This window comes from Geotrypetes seraphini, chromosome 1 (assembly GCF_902459505.1).
Source record: "Geotrypetes seraphini chromosome 1, aGeoSer1.1, whole genome shotgun sequence".
NCBI classification, from domain to species: Eukaryota; Metazoa; Chordata; class Amphibia; order Gymnophiona; family Dermophiidae; genus Geotrypetes; species Geotrypetes seraphini.
Window position 1 is genome coordinate 355,494,468 of NC_047084.1, and position 13,063 is coordinate 355,507,530.

The window sequence follows — 13,063 nt, forward strand, 5'->3', positions numbered from 1 at the left end:
ACCAAAAGTTCTAGGCGGTTTACATTAAGAAGAGCTGGACAATCAGCGAAGAACAATCATACCATAAAAATTCAAAAATTGCAATAAAATACAAGTGACAATCTGCAAAACAGCCCCAATGTTAAGTAATAAATTTGTCAAACAGAGTGGTCTTAACTAATTTACGGAGATAACAATAAGACGTGGCTTGATGGATACATTCACCTAACCATGATTGTAATTTACCTGCCTGAAATGCTAAGGTTCTATCCAAAAAATTCTTATATCTTGGGATAGGCAAATAAGTGAGAACTTCTGGTTTCCCTCAGTGGCCTATATAACTCAAAATGAGGGGAAAGGTAAATGGGAGACAGTCCCGATATCATCTTAAAGCAGATACAAGAGAATTTAAAAAGAACTGTGCCACAACATACTCCAGGAGGGTAATTTTATAACAGGGCATCTAGGTTAATAAGGCAAAAAGCACCCATTTTATATATACGCATAGACACACGTGTCTATATAAGAGCTCTTTTTATTAATCAGTGGTAGAGTCTTTAACCACGGGCCAATGAGGTAAATGTTCCGACACTTATAGGAAGTCAGTGAGCGTCGGAGCAATTACCTCGATGGCCTGTGGTATTTGGTCAAACAAAATGTTTTTTATTTCAGAAGGCGTGTATGATTGGGCACAAATGTGTTATGTATTGGTTACTGAAAGAATCTCCAAGTTTCTGGTATTAGAGGAACCAGTTTCATCATTTACTTTTGTTTTGAGATTTGGGAGGTTAGGCGATCGTATAGAAAAACCCGTCTTTTTATGGAAGTTTGGGATCCGTATATTCAAAACCTTTCACCTAGAGCAAGAAAGTTTAATTCTCAATGATTTACGTTGAAGCTAAGGTTGTTTATTTTACATTCCAGTTCTTTATTTTTATTTATTTTTGTCAGCTTTCATCCGGGGAGGGGGGAATTGAATATGGGATGGAAGAGATAGAATTTTATATAATATATATGGATTAGAATTTGAACAATTGTTAATTATTTATTATTTGTCAAATAATTTCTTTCTGTATAATTTATATGTATTTTTACTCTATTCCTTTAATAAAATGTTCAAACATAAATGGGGGGTAGGGAAAGGGGAATGGGATTAGGGGGAATGTATAGAGGTATGAAATAGGTAATATGGGAATATATTTTGGAGGAACGATAGAAATATGTATGAAAATTAGTATTGTGACTATAATTGTAATGAACGTCTTATTGTATACTTATTTGATTCCTTCAATAAAATGTTATAAACTAAAGGGTCTGTTGCTGCTTGATAAAAGAAGGCCTAAAATGCTAGCACTAGTTTTGCAGAGAGAGTGCCAATGGGCTCGTTGGTATATAAATTACGCATATGAATCACAAGTGCACCCATGCTCTGCCCAAACCACTCCCCTGAACACACCTACTGTACAAGCATATACTTTTTACATACAAGAAATGTTTATAAAATTACTCTAACCCCCGGATTCTTGATATGGTGCCCTAACTTGTGCATGCAAATTGTTGCGGCCAGGCGATTGCGCACACAACTTAATGGTTTAAGACGCCTAATTGTCACCAATAATTAGCATTTAACACCTTGACGGACCTTCGGTCTGTCCCAGTTTGGTAATTCTTATGTTCTTATGATATTGATGAGCTGCATGTTCAATAATGAAAGCACATACCTAGATAAAGAACAGAAAAACTACACAGTTTTGAAATAGCAAATCTCTTGCTCAGAAATCAAACTTTCCCGCAGTCTCTGCAAGAAAACAAAACAAGAAACTGTAGAAGCAAAACCCGTGTCACAGTGCGGCATTTAAAATTTAGCATTTTCAGGCCAAATCCTTCAGTCTGGCATTGCTAAAGTTATATTCTTACCATGCATTAATTTGTTCTGTCTATAAGATCTGCTTTCTACGGAACGAATCCCATTCCATACCTTTGTCATAAATCCTTTGGCAATAGGATTTTGTTTATTCTCCTGTGCAATTTCTTGGTGGCGTCTCCCTGCGATTCTGCCATTAGCCAGTGAATTGCCATAGCTAGAGACGGGGGTAAAACCCTCCTTGCACTAATTCATTTCTTCTGCTTTGGTTCACAGCTCTCTACTTGGCCTCCTATGAGAGTGAAGGGCCTGAGAACCACACGGAAAAAGACAGATGGAAGACTCTGAGGTGGGTGTCAAAGGTTGCTCCTATCCATCAAATCCAGTGAGCCAGACGGAGCTGAAGTGTCTCATAGTCAACCACAAAATAACGTAGCATACACTGCAACATATGTAAGCTGAAAACTCGAACAGCAAGTTGGAGTGAAGTCCCAGTTTCAGGGGGTAAACCCCCCCCCCCCACACATACACACTTGTTTTTCTGTGCAGTGCAATTTGATTTTCAGCTGCTCCAAATTTTGGCTCTTGTCATTCCTTCCTTAGTGTGACAGATCACTACAAACAATAATAAATCCCCTGATTCAAAAGCTGAATATCTATATCAGGAAGGCACTGCTTGCTTTTGTAGAGTCTGAATGAAATTATGAGTAAATATCAGTAGTAGAACAAATACTGATAAACGAAATCTTCATTTGATCCTGGTCTGGCAGAATTATTGATAGTTTGGACCATTAGGCAGCAGAACGCTGTTTGGTTTGGAGGGCCCAGAAGCTCTACCCTAGCCCCAGTGGAATCCTGCGGCATGGCACGGCACGGTCCGTCACCAGCTCCCGATTCCACCCCCGGAAGTAGAATAAAGGGTTCTAGGACAGGCCTGCTCATTGACGCTGCATGGCGGTTGCCCCAAAGATATAAAGTGCTATGCTGGAAAATGGATGGGAGGGCAGATACCAACCGGTAACTGACAATTTTTGGGGAGGCCATGGCCCCTGTGGCCTCCTCCAACATGGTTCCAGATGGATCAAGCAATTGGCATGTGTGCATTTTATCTTGTCTCCAAATAACAGGGCCATTGATAGAAGTTGATGTGTGTGTATATGTATATGTGTGTATATGTATATGCGACACCATAGCCAATTAAGTGCAATATTTAGCAATTAATCAGCCTTGGGGAAAGGTAGGACTGGTTTTTATACAGTCCAGTCCAGTGCATGTGGTGACCTAGGCTGGTTAAATGCTGAATATTGGCACTTAAATGGCCAAGTGTCAGCTCAAAACTGGCCTGCCCCCAGTAGCTGGGATTTTCTTTTAGGTGCTAAGGATGAATTCTATAAATGTAACCTAAAAAAAAAAAATCAGTGCCAAGAAAATAATGTTATCCCAGGACAAGCAGGCAGCATATTCTTAACACATGGGTGACGTCACCGACGGAGCCCTCGGTACGGACCTTTTAACTAGAAGTTTCTAGTTGGCCGCACCGCGCGTGCGCGAGTGCCTTCCCGCCCGACGGAGGAGTGCGTGGTCCCCAGTTTTCTCGTTTCCGCGGAGCGAAGAAGACGCGTGTATTTTTTCAACGGCCGTTGAAATCACTTTTTGCCTTCCCGCTCGCGCTTTTGTTATATTTTTTTTCTTCCTCTACCTTCGGGTTTTCTTTTTCTTTCAATTGCAAAAAAAAAAAAAAAAAAAAAAACTTTGATTTTTATTGTTTCTTTCGTTTTTGCCCCGGCGGGGCCTGTTGCCATTATACAGGCCTCGGACTTCGATTTTGCGGAGGCTATCTTCCCCTTCATGCCCCCGCAGGTCGGTTTTAAGAAGTGCCAGCGGTGTGCACGCCCGATCTCCGTTTCTGACCCACACAATTGGTGTTTGCAGTGCCTGGGTCCGGAGCATCGGGCAGATTCCTGCACCCGCTGTGCCACTTTACAAAAACGTACTCTTAAAAACCGAAGAATCCAGCAAACCCTGCTCTTCGGCTCCGAGTCGGCGATGGATTCATCACCCTCAGCGGCGGTACCGCAGAAATCGGCACCGTCCAGCTCGACACCGACCGATCCCGCATCGGCGCCACTGGCGCCAGGTAAGCCGGCTAAGAAGCCTTCCTCTTCCCTCGAGCGCCCTCCAGCTACGGTGACGACACCGTCCATACCGGCATCACACCGGTCCCGTAAACGCTCCGCCCCGATAACGGTGAGTGCCTCGTCATCGGCCTCCTCATCGCCGGGGCGTGGAGCGGCATCCAAGGAACCGAAGAAAAAGAAAGCGGTTCCGATGCCACCCCTGGATGACCGTATCTCGGCCATCCTACAAACTCAGCTTCAGGAGCAGTTGAAGAAACAGCTTGAACAACTGCTACCCTCTATCCTGGCACCGCTCCTTCCGGTACCAGACCGGCCCGAGCCCCGCACCGAGCCCCCGGTGTCCACTCCTTCGGTACCGGTAAACACCTCGATGCCGATCCTTTCGGCACAACAACTTCCTGATGATCCTGTGGTTCATTCTCGAACCACAGTGGATCCTGCTCGGCACCAGGCGGTACGGCACTCTTCTCGGGACCGAGAACGACGCCGATCGTCCTCCCCTGGTGCCGTTTCGGTGCGCTCTGGTAAATCTTTGTCCAAAACTCACCACACCGCACCCTCCACCCCGGTGTCCCGACACGCACCAGAGGTCAGGGATCCGGATTTATGGGAGGAGACTCCTCTCGGTACCGAGGAGGATCCCTCCTCATCTGATGAGGAACCATCGGCGCCTGATGCCTCCTCTAAACCTGAGCAGTCCTCTTTTTCTAAATTTCTGAGGGAAATGTCTGCTGCTCTGTCACTTCCCCTTGAATCTGACTCCAAAAAGTCCCAAGCCTTTTTAGAAGCCTTAGACTTTGAGCAACCTCCTAAAGAGTTCCTCAAACTTCCCGTACATGACATCTTACGGGAGACATTCTACAAAAATTTGGAAAATCCCCTCACGGTACCGGGAGCTCCCCGTAAACTGGACAACCTTTACCGTGTCATCCCTATTCCAGGATTCGACAAATCTCAATTGCCCCATGAGTCCCTTCTGGTGGAATCCACCTTAAAAAAGACTCAGGGCTCCAGTGTCTATGCCTCTACCCCTCCTGGCAGAGAAGGTAAGACCATGGACAAGTTTGGCAAGAGGCTTTACCAAAATGCCATGCTTGCCAACAGGGCAAACAACTATTCCTTCCATTTTTCCTTTTATCTCAAACACTTGGTCCAACAGCTGTCTGCCCTCCAGAAGTACCTTCCTGAGCGCAAGGTCCCGCTATTCCAGCAGCACATATCTGGCCTTCTCCAAATGCGCAAGTATATGGTCCGCTCGATCTACGACTCCTTCGAGCTCACCTCTCGGGCCTCTGCCATGGCTGTAGCCATGCGTCGCTTGGCCTGGCTCAGAGTCTCCGACCTGGACATCAACCACCAGGACCGCCTGGCCAACGCCCCCTGTCTCGGGGATGAGCTTTTTGGAGAGTCACTGGATTCCACCACCCAGAAACTCTCCGCCCATGAGACTAGGTGGGACACCCTAATCAAGCCGAAAAAGAAGGCTCCGCCTGCTCGACCCTATCGGCCTCAATCATCCTACCAGCGGAGGTTCTCAGCCAGGCCACTCAATCCGCCTCCCCAACAATCTCGGCGACCCCGTCAACAGCAGCACCATGCCCAGGCTCGGTCTCAGGCCACCCAACCCTCCAAGCCTCCTCAGCCTGCTAAACAATCTCAGCCCTTTTGACTCTTCTCTCCAGGGCATAGCCAGTCATCCACCCTCGCTGCCTCTTCCACAGCCTATCGGGGGTCGTCTCACCATTTTCTCAAGCCGTTGGGAAGTCATCACGTCGGACCAGTGGGTCCTCAACATCATCCGCCACGGCTACTCTCTCAACTTCCAGACTCTGCCTCCGGACAACCTTCCCGTAGAGTCTGCTTCAAACTCATCTCAAACCCCCCTCCTCCTGAGGGAGGTTCAATCCCTCCTCCTTCTCAATGCCATCGAAGAAGTACCTCCAGATCAACGGGGGCAGGGATTCTACTCCCGCTACTTCCTGGTACCCAAAAAGACGGGAGACCTCCGTCCCATTCTCGATCTCAGGGACCTCAACAAGTGTCTGGTCAAGGAGAAGTTCAGAATGCTCTCCCTTGCCACGCTCTATCCTCTTCTTTCTCAACACGACTGGCTATGTTCCCTGGACCTCAAAGAGGCCTACACTCACATCTCCATCAATCAACATTCTCGCCGCTACCTGCGATTCCAGGTACTGCACCACCACTATCAGTACAAGGTGCTACCGTTCGGCCTCGCCTCCTCACCCAGGGTCTTCACCAAGTGCCTTATAGTGGTAGCGGCCTTCCTCAGGTCTCACAACCTCCAGGTGTTCCCCTATTTGGACGATTGGTTGGTGAAAGCACCTACGTCTCCACTTGTGCTACAGGCTACTCATCACACCATCTCTCTCCTCCACCTCCTGGGGTTCGAGATCAACTACCCCAAGTCGCATCTGCTTCCCACCCAGCGACTTCAATTCATTGGAGCAGTTCTGGACACCACGCTAATGAGGGCTTTTCTCCCCTCCGATCGCAAGCAGACCCTGCTCCATCTCTGCCGTCAGGTACTCATGCATCCCTCCATTCCTGCTCGACAGATGATGGTCCTCCTGGGTCACATGGCCTCGACAGTGCATGTCCTTCCTCTGGCTCGTCTCCACCTTCGTACACCTCAGTGGACGCTCGCCAACCAGTGGTCACAGACTACGGATCTTCTTTCTCATCCCATCTCTGTGACATCATCTCTTCAGCAATCTCTCCAATGGTGGTTGAACTCCTCAAATCTTTCCAGGGGTCTACTTTTCCATCTGCCCCCCCACTCTATGATCATCACCACAGATGCGTCCCCCTACGCGTGGGGAGCTCACCTGGGAGATCTACGCACCCAGGGACTTTGGACCCCACAGGAGCGTCGTCATCACATCAATTTCCTGGAACTCAGAGCCATATTCTACGCCCTCAAGGCTTTCCAGCATCTTCTCTGTCCTCAAGTCCTCCTCCTATGCACAGACAATCAAGTCGCCATGTACTACATAAACAAGCAGGGCGGCACCGGATCTCGCCCCCTTTGTCTGGAGGCTCTGCGCATCTGGACCTGGGCCACGGACCGCAATCTCTTTCTCAGGGCGGTCTATATCCAGGGCGAACAGAACTCTCTGGCCGACAATCTCAGCCGCATCCTTCAACCTCACGAGTGGACGTTGGACCCTCCGACTCTACTCTCCATCTTTGCTCGATGGGGCACTCCGCAGGTGGACCTCTTTGCAGCACCTCACAACCATCAGCTGCCCCAATTCTGTTCCAGACTCTTCTCTCCTCACCGTCTGGCCCCGGATGCATTCCTGCTCGACTGGAGGGATCGGTTCCTCTATGCCTTCCCTCCACTTCCTTTGATGTTGCGGACCTTGTCCAAACTCCGCAAGGACAATGCCACCATGATCCTCATCGCCCCTCGGTGGCCTCGTCAACACTGGTTCTCCCTTCTGCTTCAACTCAGCTCCAGGGAGCCCATTCCTCTTCCTGTGTTTCCTACTCTACTTACACAGCAGAATCAGTCTCTACTACATCCCAACCTGTCTTCCCTCCACCTGACAGCTTGGTTTCTCTCGGGCTGACCTCTCCGGAGAATCTATCTCAACCGGTCCGCCTCATTTTGGACGCCTCCAGGAAACCGGCCACTCTTCAATGTTACCATCAGAAGTGGACCAGATTCTCCTCGTGGTGTCTCCGGCATCATCAAGAACCCACCTCTTTGGCGGTGGAAACTGTCTTGGACTATTTGCTCTCGCTGTCCAACGCTGGCCTCAAAACCACTTCCATCAGAGTCCACCTCAGTGCCATCACTGCGTTTCACGAGCCTATTCTCGGAAAACCCCTCACGGCTCATCCTCTGGTTTCAAGATTTATGAGAGGGCTCTTCAACATCAAACCGCCTCTCAAGCCTCCTCCCGTCGTCTGGGACCTGAATGTGGTTCTCTCTGCCCTTATGAAACCTCCGTTTGAGCCTCTTGCCACAACTTCATTCAGGCTTCTTACCTGGAAGGTGCTTTTCCTAATTGCCATCACCTCTGCCAGGAGGGTTAGCGAACTGCATGCACTGGTTGCCGACCCACCGTTCACTGTTTTTCACCATGACAAGGTTGTTCTGCGTACCCACCCTAAATTCCTTCCCAAGGTGGTCTCAGCTTTTCACCTCAACCAGTCCATTGTGCTTCCCGTCTTCTTCCCTAAGCCTCACTCGCATCCTGGAGAACAGGCGTTGCACACGCTGGATTGTAAGCGTGCCCTTGCTTACTACCTTGATCGTACCAGAGCTCACCGAACATCCCCTCAGCTCTTTTTGTCTTTCGATCCCAACCGTTTGGGCCGTCCTGTCTCCAAACGGACACTTTCAAATTGGCTTGCTGCCTGTATTGCCTTCTGTTATGCTCGGGCCGGTCTCTCCCTGGAAGGATCTGTCACGGCCCACAGAGTCCGAGCTATGGCTGCTTCTGTGGCTTTCCTCCGTTCCACGCCCATCGAGGAAATCTGCAAGGCGGCCACTTGGTCCTCAGTTCACACGTTCACTACTCACTACTGTCTGGATGCATTCTCCAGACGGGATGGACACTTCGGCCAATCTGTGTTACAAAATTTATTTTCCTAATGGCCAACCATCCCTCCTCCCTCTTTGTTAGCTTGGAGGTCACCCATGTGTTAAGAATATGCTGCCTGCTTGTCCTGGGATAAAGCACAGTTACTTACCGTAACAGGTGTTATCCAGGGACAGCAGGCAGATATTCTTAAGTCCCACCCACCTCCCCGGGTTGGCTTCTTAGCTGGCTTATCCTAACTGGGGACCACGCACTCCTCCGTCGGGCGGGAAGGCACTCGCGCACGCGCGGTGCGGCCAACTAGAAACTTCTAGTTAAAAGGTCCGTACCGAGGGCTCCGTCGGTGACGTCACCCATGTGTTAAGAATATCTGCCTGCTGTCCCTGGATAACACCTGTTACGGTAAGTAACTGTGCTTTCTGGGCCATTCTATAAATGGTGCTCATAGTTAGACGTCTTTTATTGAATAGTGCTTAGCGCTGATAACCGCACTTAACTTTAGGCATGGCCATTTACACCAACTGAAACGTGGTCTAAATCCTTGCACCCAAATTAGGCGTGGATCCCCCTTATTCTATAGCTATGTACATAAATTCAAGGCACACCCTGTTCTGCCCATGACCCTCCCAATCTGTAGTGGTGTAGTAAGGGGAGTACGGGAGTAAGTGGACCACCCCGAGCTCCATCTTGGTGAGGGCACTGGCACCTCTGTGCCCTCCCTTCCCTGCCCCCATACCTCTTTAAAATCTTTGCCAGCGTGAACATCTACTCGAGCCTGTTGCTCACGCCTGCCTGCCTCCCTCTGAAATCACTTCCAGGTTGCGGGGCCAGGAAGCGATGTCAGAGGGAAAGCCAGCACGAGCAACAGGCTGGAGAAACTGCTTGTTCTGGCAGAAATTTAAAGAGGTACGGGGAAGGGAGGGCTCGAGTGTGGCATGGAGGTGTGGAAGGAGCGTGAAGGGGTGGCAAGGAGGGTGCAGGGGGTTGGCACATAAGGAGCAGAGGGGCGGAGGGGGCGCCTCCTACCCTCGCTATGACACTGCATTTCAGTGCCCCTTTTTTGACTCGCATGTAAAATTTTATCAACACCAATTAGCACCAATGATTGCTTACGATCCCAATTAGCTTGTTATTCAATTAAATTGTTTGTACAAAGTGGGCATGCGCCCAAATTTGCATATGCAATTTTTAGCACTTTTTATAGAATTTGGGGGTAACTGTGATTTTCAGCAGCACTAACCGGTTAAATGCTTTTGAAAATTGGCATGGGGGCATTTCTGGCTGGTTTAATCGCTTTAAATTTGACCCCATGGTCTTTATCTGTTATTTTCTCTGTTTCTATGTCAAGTTCTGCAGGCATAAGTATGGTGAAGGTGTGACAGGAGAGGCTTCAAAAGAAATCTTATAACTTCATATTCCATTTGTATATAGTTTTATCTATATTTATATATTCTCATTGATGAGAGTTAGGGTGGGACAATCAGATAACTTAAGTAAACCTCACATGATTGCAGTCAATTCTAAAGTCATTTTTGGAAAGCTCCATTACTTGAAGCAAGGTACCATAGGTGGAAATGTTCTAAAACTGTAATTCCATATCCAAGCAGAAGAAGATAGCACATCTATGAGCCTTTGCAAATTGAGGAATGAGAACGCTGGGAGGCCAAATTCAACATTCCTGGAACTAGTCAATAGTGCAATTTTTTATTTATTTCTTTTTTTTACCATCGCACTCTTAAACGCATTTATATTTCTTTCTTTTAGGTCAAGCCTTTTGGGCAGAGTGTAAGGTGCAACTCTTCTGCTGTGTGCGACAGATTATGTGAGGACACGTTTTGCGCTGAAAGCAGCTGAGCAATGAGCATCCTGTGGCCATTTGCGCACCGTGTCAATAAAGTTTTGGAAAGATGCAAAAAAAAAAAAATAAGCTGCCTGAAGAGCAGACAGACCTCTCCAGTCTGACAGATGAAATTAATTCCTGTTGATTGGATCTGGACTAAGGGACAGTAAAGGCAAAATCCTTACAAGTCGTCTGGACTAAGCTTTCCTGGAACTTGCTGCTAAGGGACTCTAAGCTTTGGAAGTGGATTCTTGGATTATCTTTTCAGTGCAAAATCTTTGAACAACCTTATCTTGTGACTCAGATGACGTGAATCTTCCAGACAGAGTCCTGCACACACCAAGAGAGCTCAATCTCAGCACCACCAGAGGAAAGGAAAAATTAAAATGGATTCCACTGGCTTTTGTGGTTTACCGCTTTAATGCTGCCCAGTTTTCCGTCTTCACCAGATGTGTTTTGCTGCTGGTCAGCAAACTAATTTTCACCCATTGAGCTATTTAAGAAAGTAATATGAATGATAATAATAAATAATGATAATAACTATTATAGCCGTTAAAATGAATAGAAATGTCACTGGAATTAAACTGTGTAATTTGACTGATTTCCTAACCTAGTGTCTTTTATTCCAACTTGTCTACAAGTGACAGTTTTGTTTTGCAAAAGTACGTCTCAGACAGACGTACATTTCCAAATGGTCCTTTTTTATTTACTTTTCCATGCCACAGTGTAATATCACAGACTCCTGCTACTTAATCTGACCAATTCTGTTCTAAAGAACCAGGAACGCAAGCAGAACACATTGCAAGCAATAGAGAAAAGAATTCTGTTTGTGGCCTCTCCATTCTTAGAATGAATCCTGTTATGTACATCTACTTTGGTTGCTGAAGCGAGTGACTGAAAAATGTGAAAAGGAAAATTCAGGTTTCTGGATCAGAATCCCCTTTAGGCTGGATCAGAGCCCGGTGTGGAAGTGAATTGTCCAGCTTGCCAAACTTGCACCAGCGATAGCAACAGAATCCCCGGCGACTGGAACTGTAAGAAGTTGAAAACCTTGAGGTGGCTAAGAAAGACTGGCGGAGCTGTACCTGCAGTTTTATATGGCTGGTGGACGAGTGTGCAGTAGCAGGAGTTTGACTGGAAACTCCTCAGAAGTGGTAGTGGTTTGATTTAGAAACATCGGGGGTCATTTACTGCTGGTTAGTGTGTCTTGTCTGCCATGTTATTCCTTTGGGCCCTAAGGTAGATAGCATGTACTAATGCCATTAGTACATGAGAACTGTTGGTAAATGACCCCTGTCGAGAATTAAACCGTGCAGTTGGGCAAATCATGAAATATGCTGGATCTGTTGTTAAATATGGAAGCGTAGAGATACCACACCAGTTGCCCCAGTCTAAAGATTTTCTATGCTATAACCACAACAAAATCCATATTTTGTGTAAACGTATGCATTCTAATTGTTGTGTGACTATGTCCCAGTTGGGGTTTGTTTTTTTCCTGTATCTCTGTCTCTTGAATATTATTTGAATTCTTTTTCTTGGAATCCAGCATTGGAAAGGAAATGGTGTACAGTAGTTCTTTCTGATAGAAAAATCTCACAGTAAACCAAGAACGAGTGCACAGTGCCTCTGTGGCATTGTATCCTAGTAGAGTTATAGATAGCTGCACACCTCCCCTCTGTTTGGAACCACTGCCATGTTTATAATATTGTTAACAGTACTCTTGATAGTGGAGGTTTTGATGCTAACATTAAAACGACTGGATGAGTTTTGAAGATGTCATTTAAAAAAAACAACAAAAAAACTTAGATTGGCCTTTTCTGTACATTTTTAATGTTTTGGGTTTGTTTTAACTGCTTACTTTGAATGGATCTAAATTGTACAAATGCATACAAACACACGACAGCCAAGGCTGCAGGTCTCTTAGCTCTTCAGGTTACCGTTACCCTGTGTTTTAGGTTTTGTTTCAGATCTAATTCAGCACAAAATAAACACACACGTATATATTACTTAACCTGCAGCCTTAATGAAACTTGCTGTTCATTTGCTGTATTTAATTTTTTAATTTATAACATTTTTATTGAAGAAATCAGTAAATATACAATATTATAATATAATAAAATAGTCATTAAATTAAAATTCATTATATTAATTTCCATCAAATATCTTTCATTTCTTCAAAATATATTTCCAAAATACCCATTACATCTCTCAATACCCTCCCCCTAATTCCTACCCCCCCTTCCCTATTCCTATTGACCTCTCCCCGCTATCCTTCCCCAAAATTTAGTTTATAACTTTTTTATTGAAAGAATCATACTAAACCCCCCCCCCAAACCCAATGAAAGTTGACAAAAATAAAGAATAATAAAAGTAAAGAACTGGAATTTTAGATAAATAATCATAGCTTCAATGTAAATCATTAAGAATTAAACTTCTTACCTTAGTTGAAGGATTCTGAATATATGGATCCCAAATTTCCATAAACATACAAATTTTCCTAGCCGAACGCTTTATTTTTTTATTTATTTATTTATTTTTTACCACGGTGACGGGCTGTGATGAGTGGATTTTGTCTCATGCCACCTGCAGACACTTTAATGAGTAGACCTGATGGGTGGACGAACTTAGGGGCCCTTGTATGAAAGGGTGTTAAGCCTACACATACCGCGAA

At 46.1% G+C, this 13,063-nt stretch overlaps 1 protein-coding gene across 2 annotated transcripts in view; it reads left to right on the forward strand.

The window, feature by feature from the left end:
- RASGEF1B (RasGEF domain family member 1B) overlaps positions 1–10,993 on the forward strand; it is a 113,879-nt gene extending 102,886 nt beyond the window's left edge. For both annotated transcript variants that reach the window (XM_033914551.1, XM_033914542.1), the window contains 2 exons: positions 2,120–2,192; positions 10,317–10,993. In XM_033914551.1, the coding sequence (XP_033770442.1) occupies positions 2,120–2,192; positions 10,317–10,341 (98 nt within the window). In that variant the 3' untranslated portion in view covers positions 10,342–10,993. The remainder of the gene's footprint in view (positions 1–2,119; positions 2,193–10,316) is intronic.
- The last annotated feature ends 2,070 nt before the right edge of the window (positions 10,994–13,063 follow it).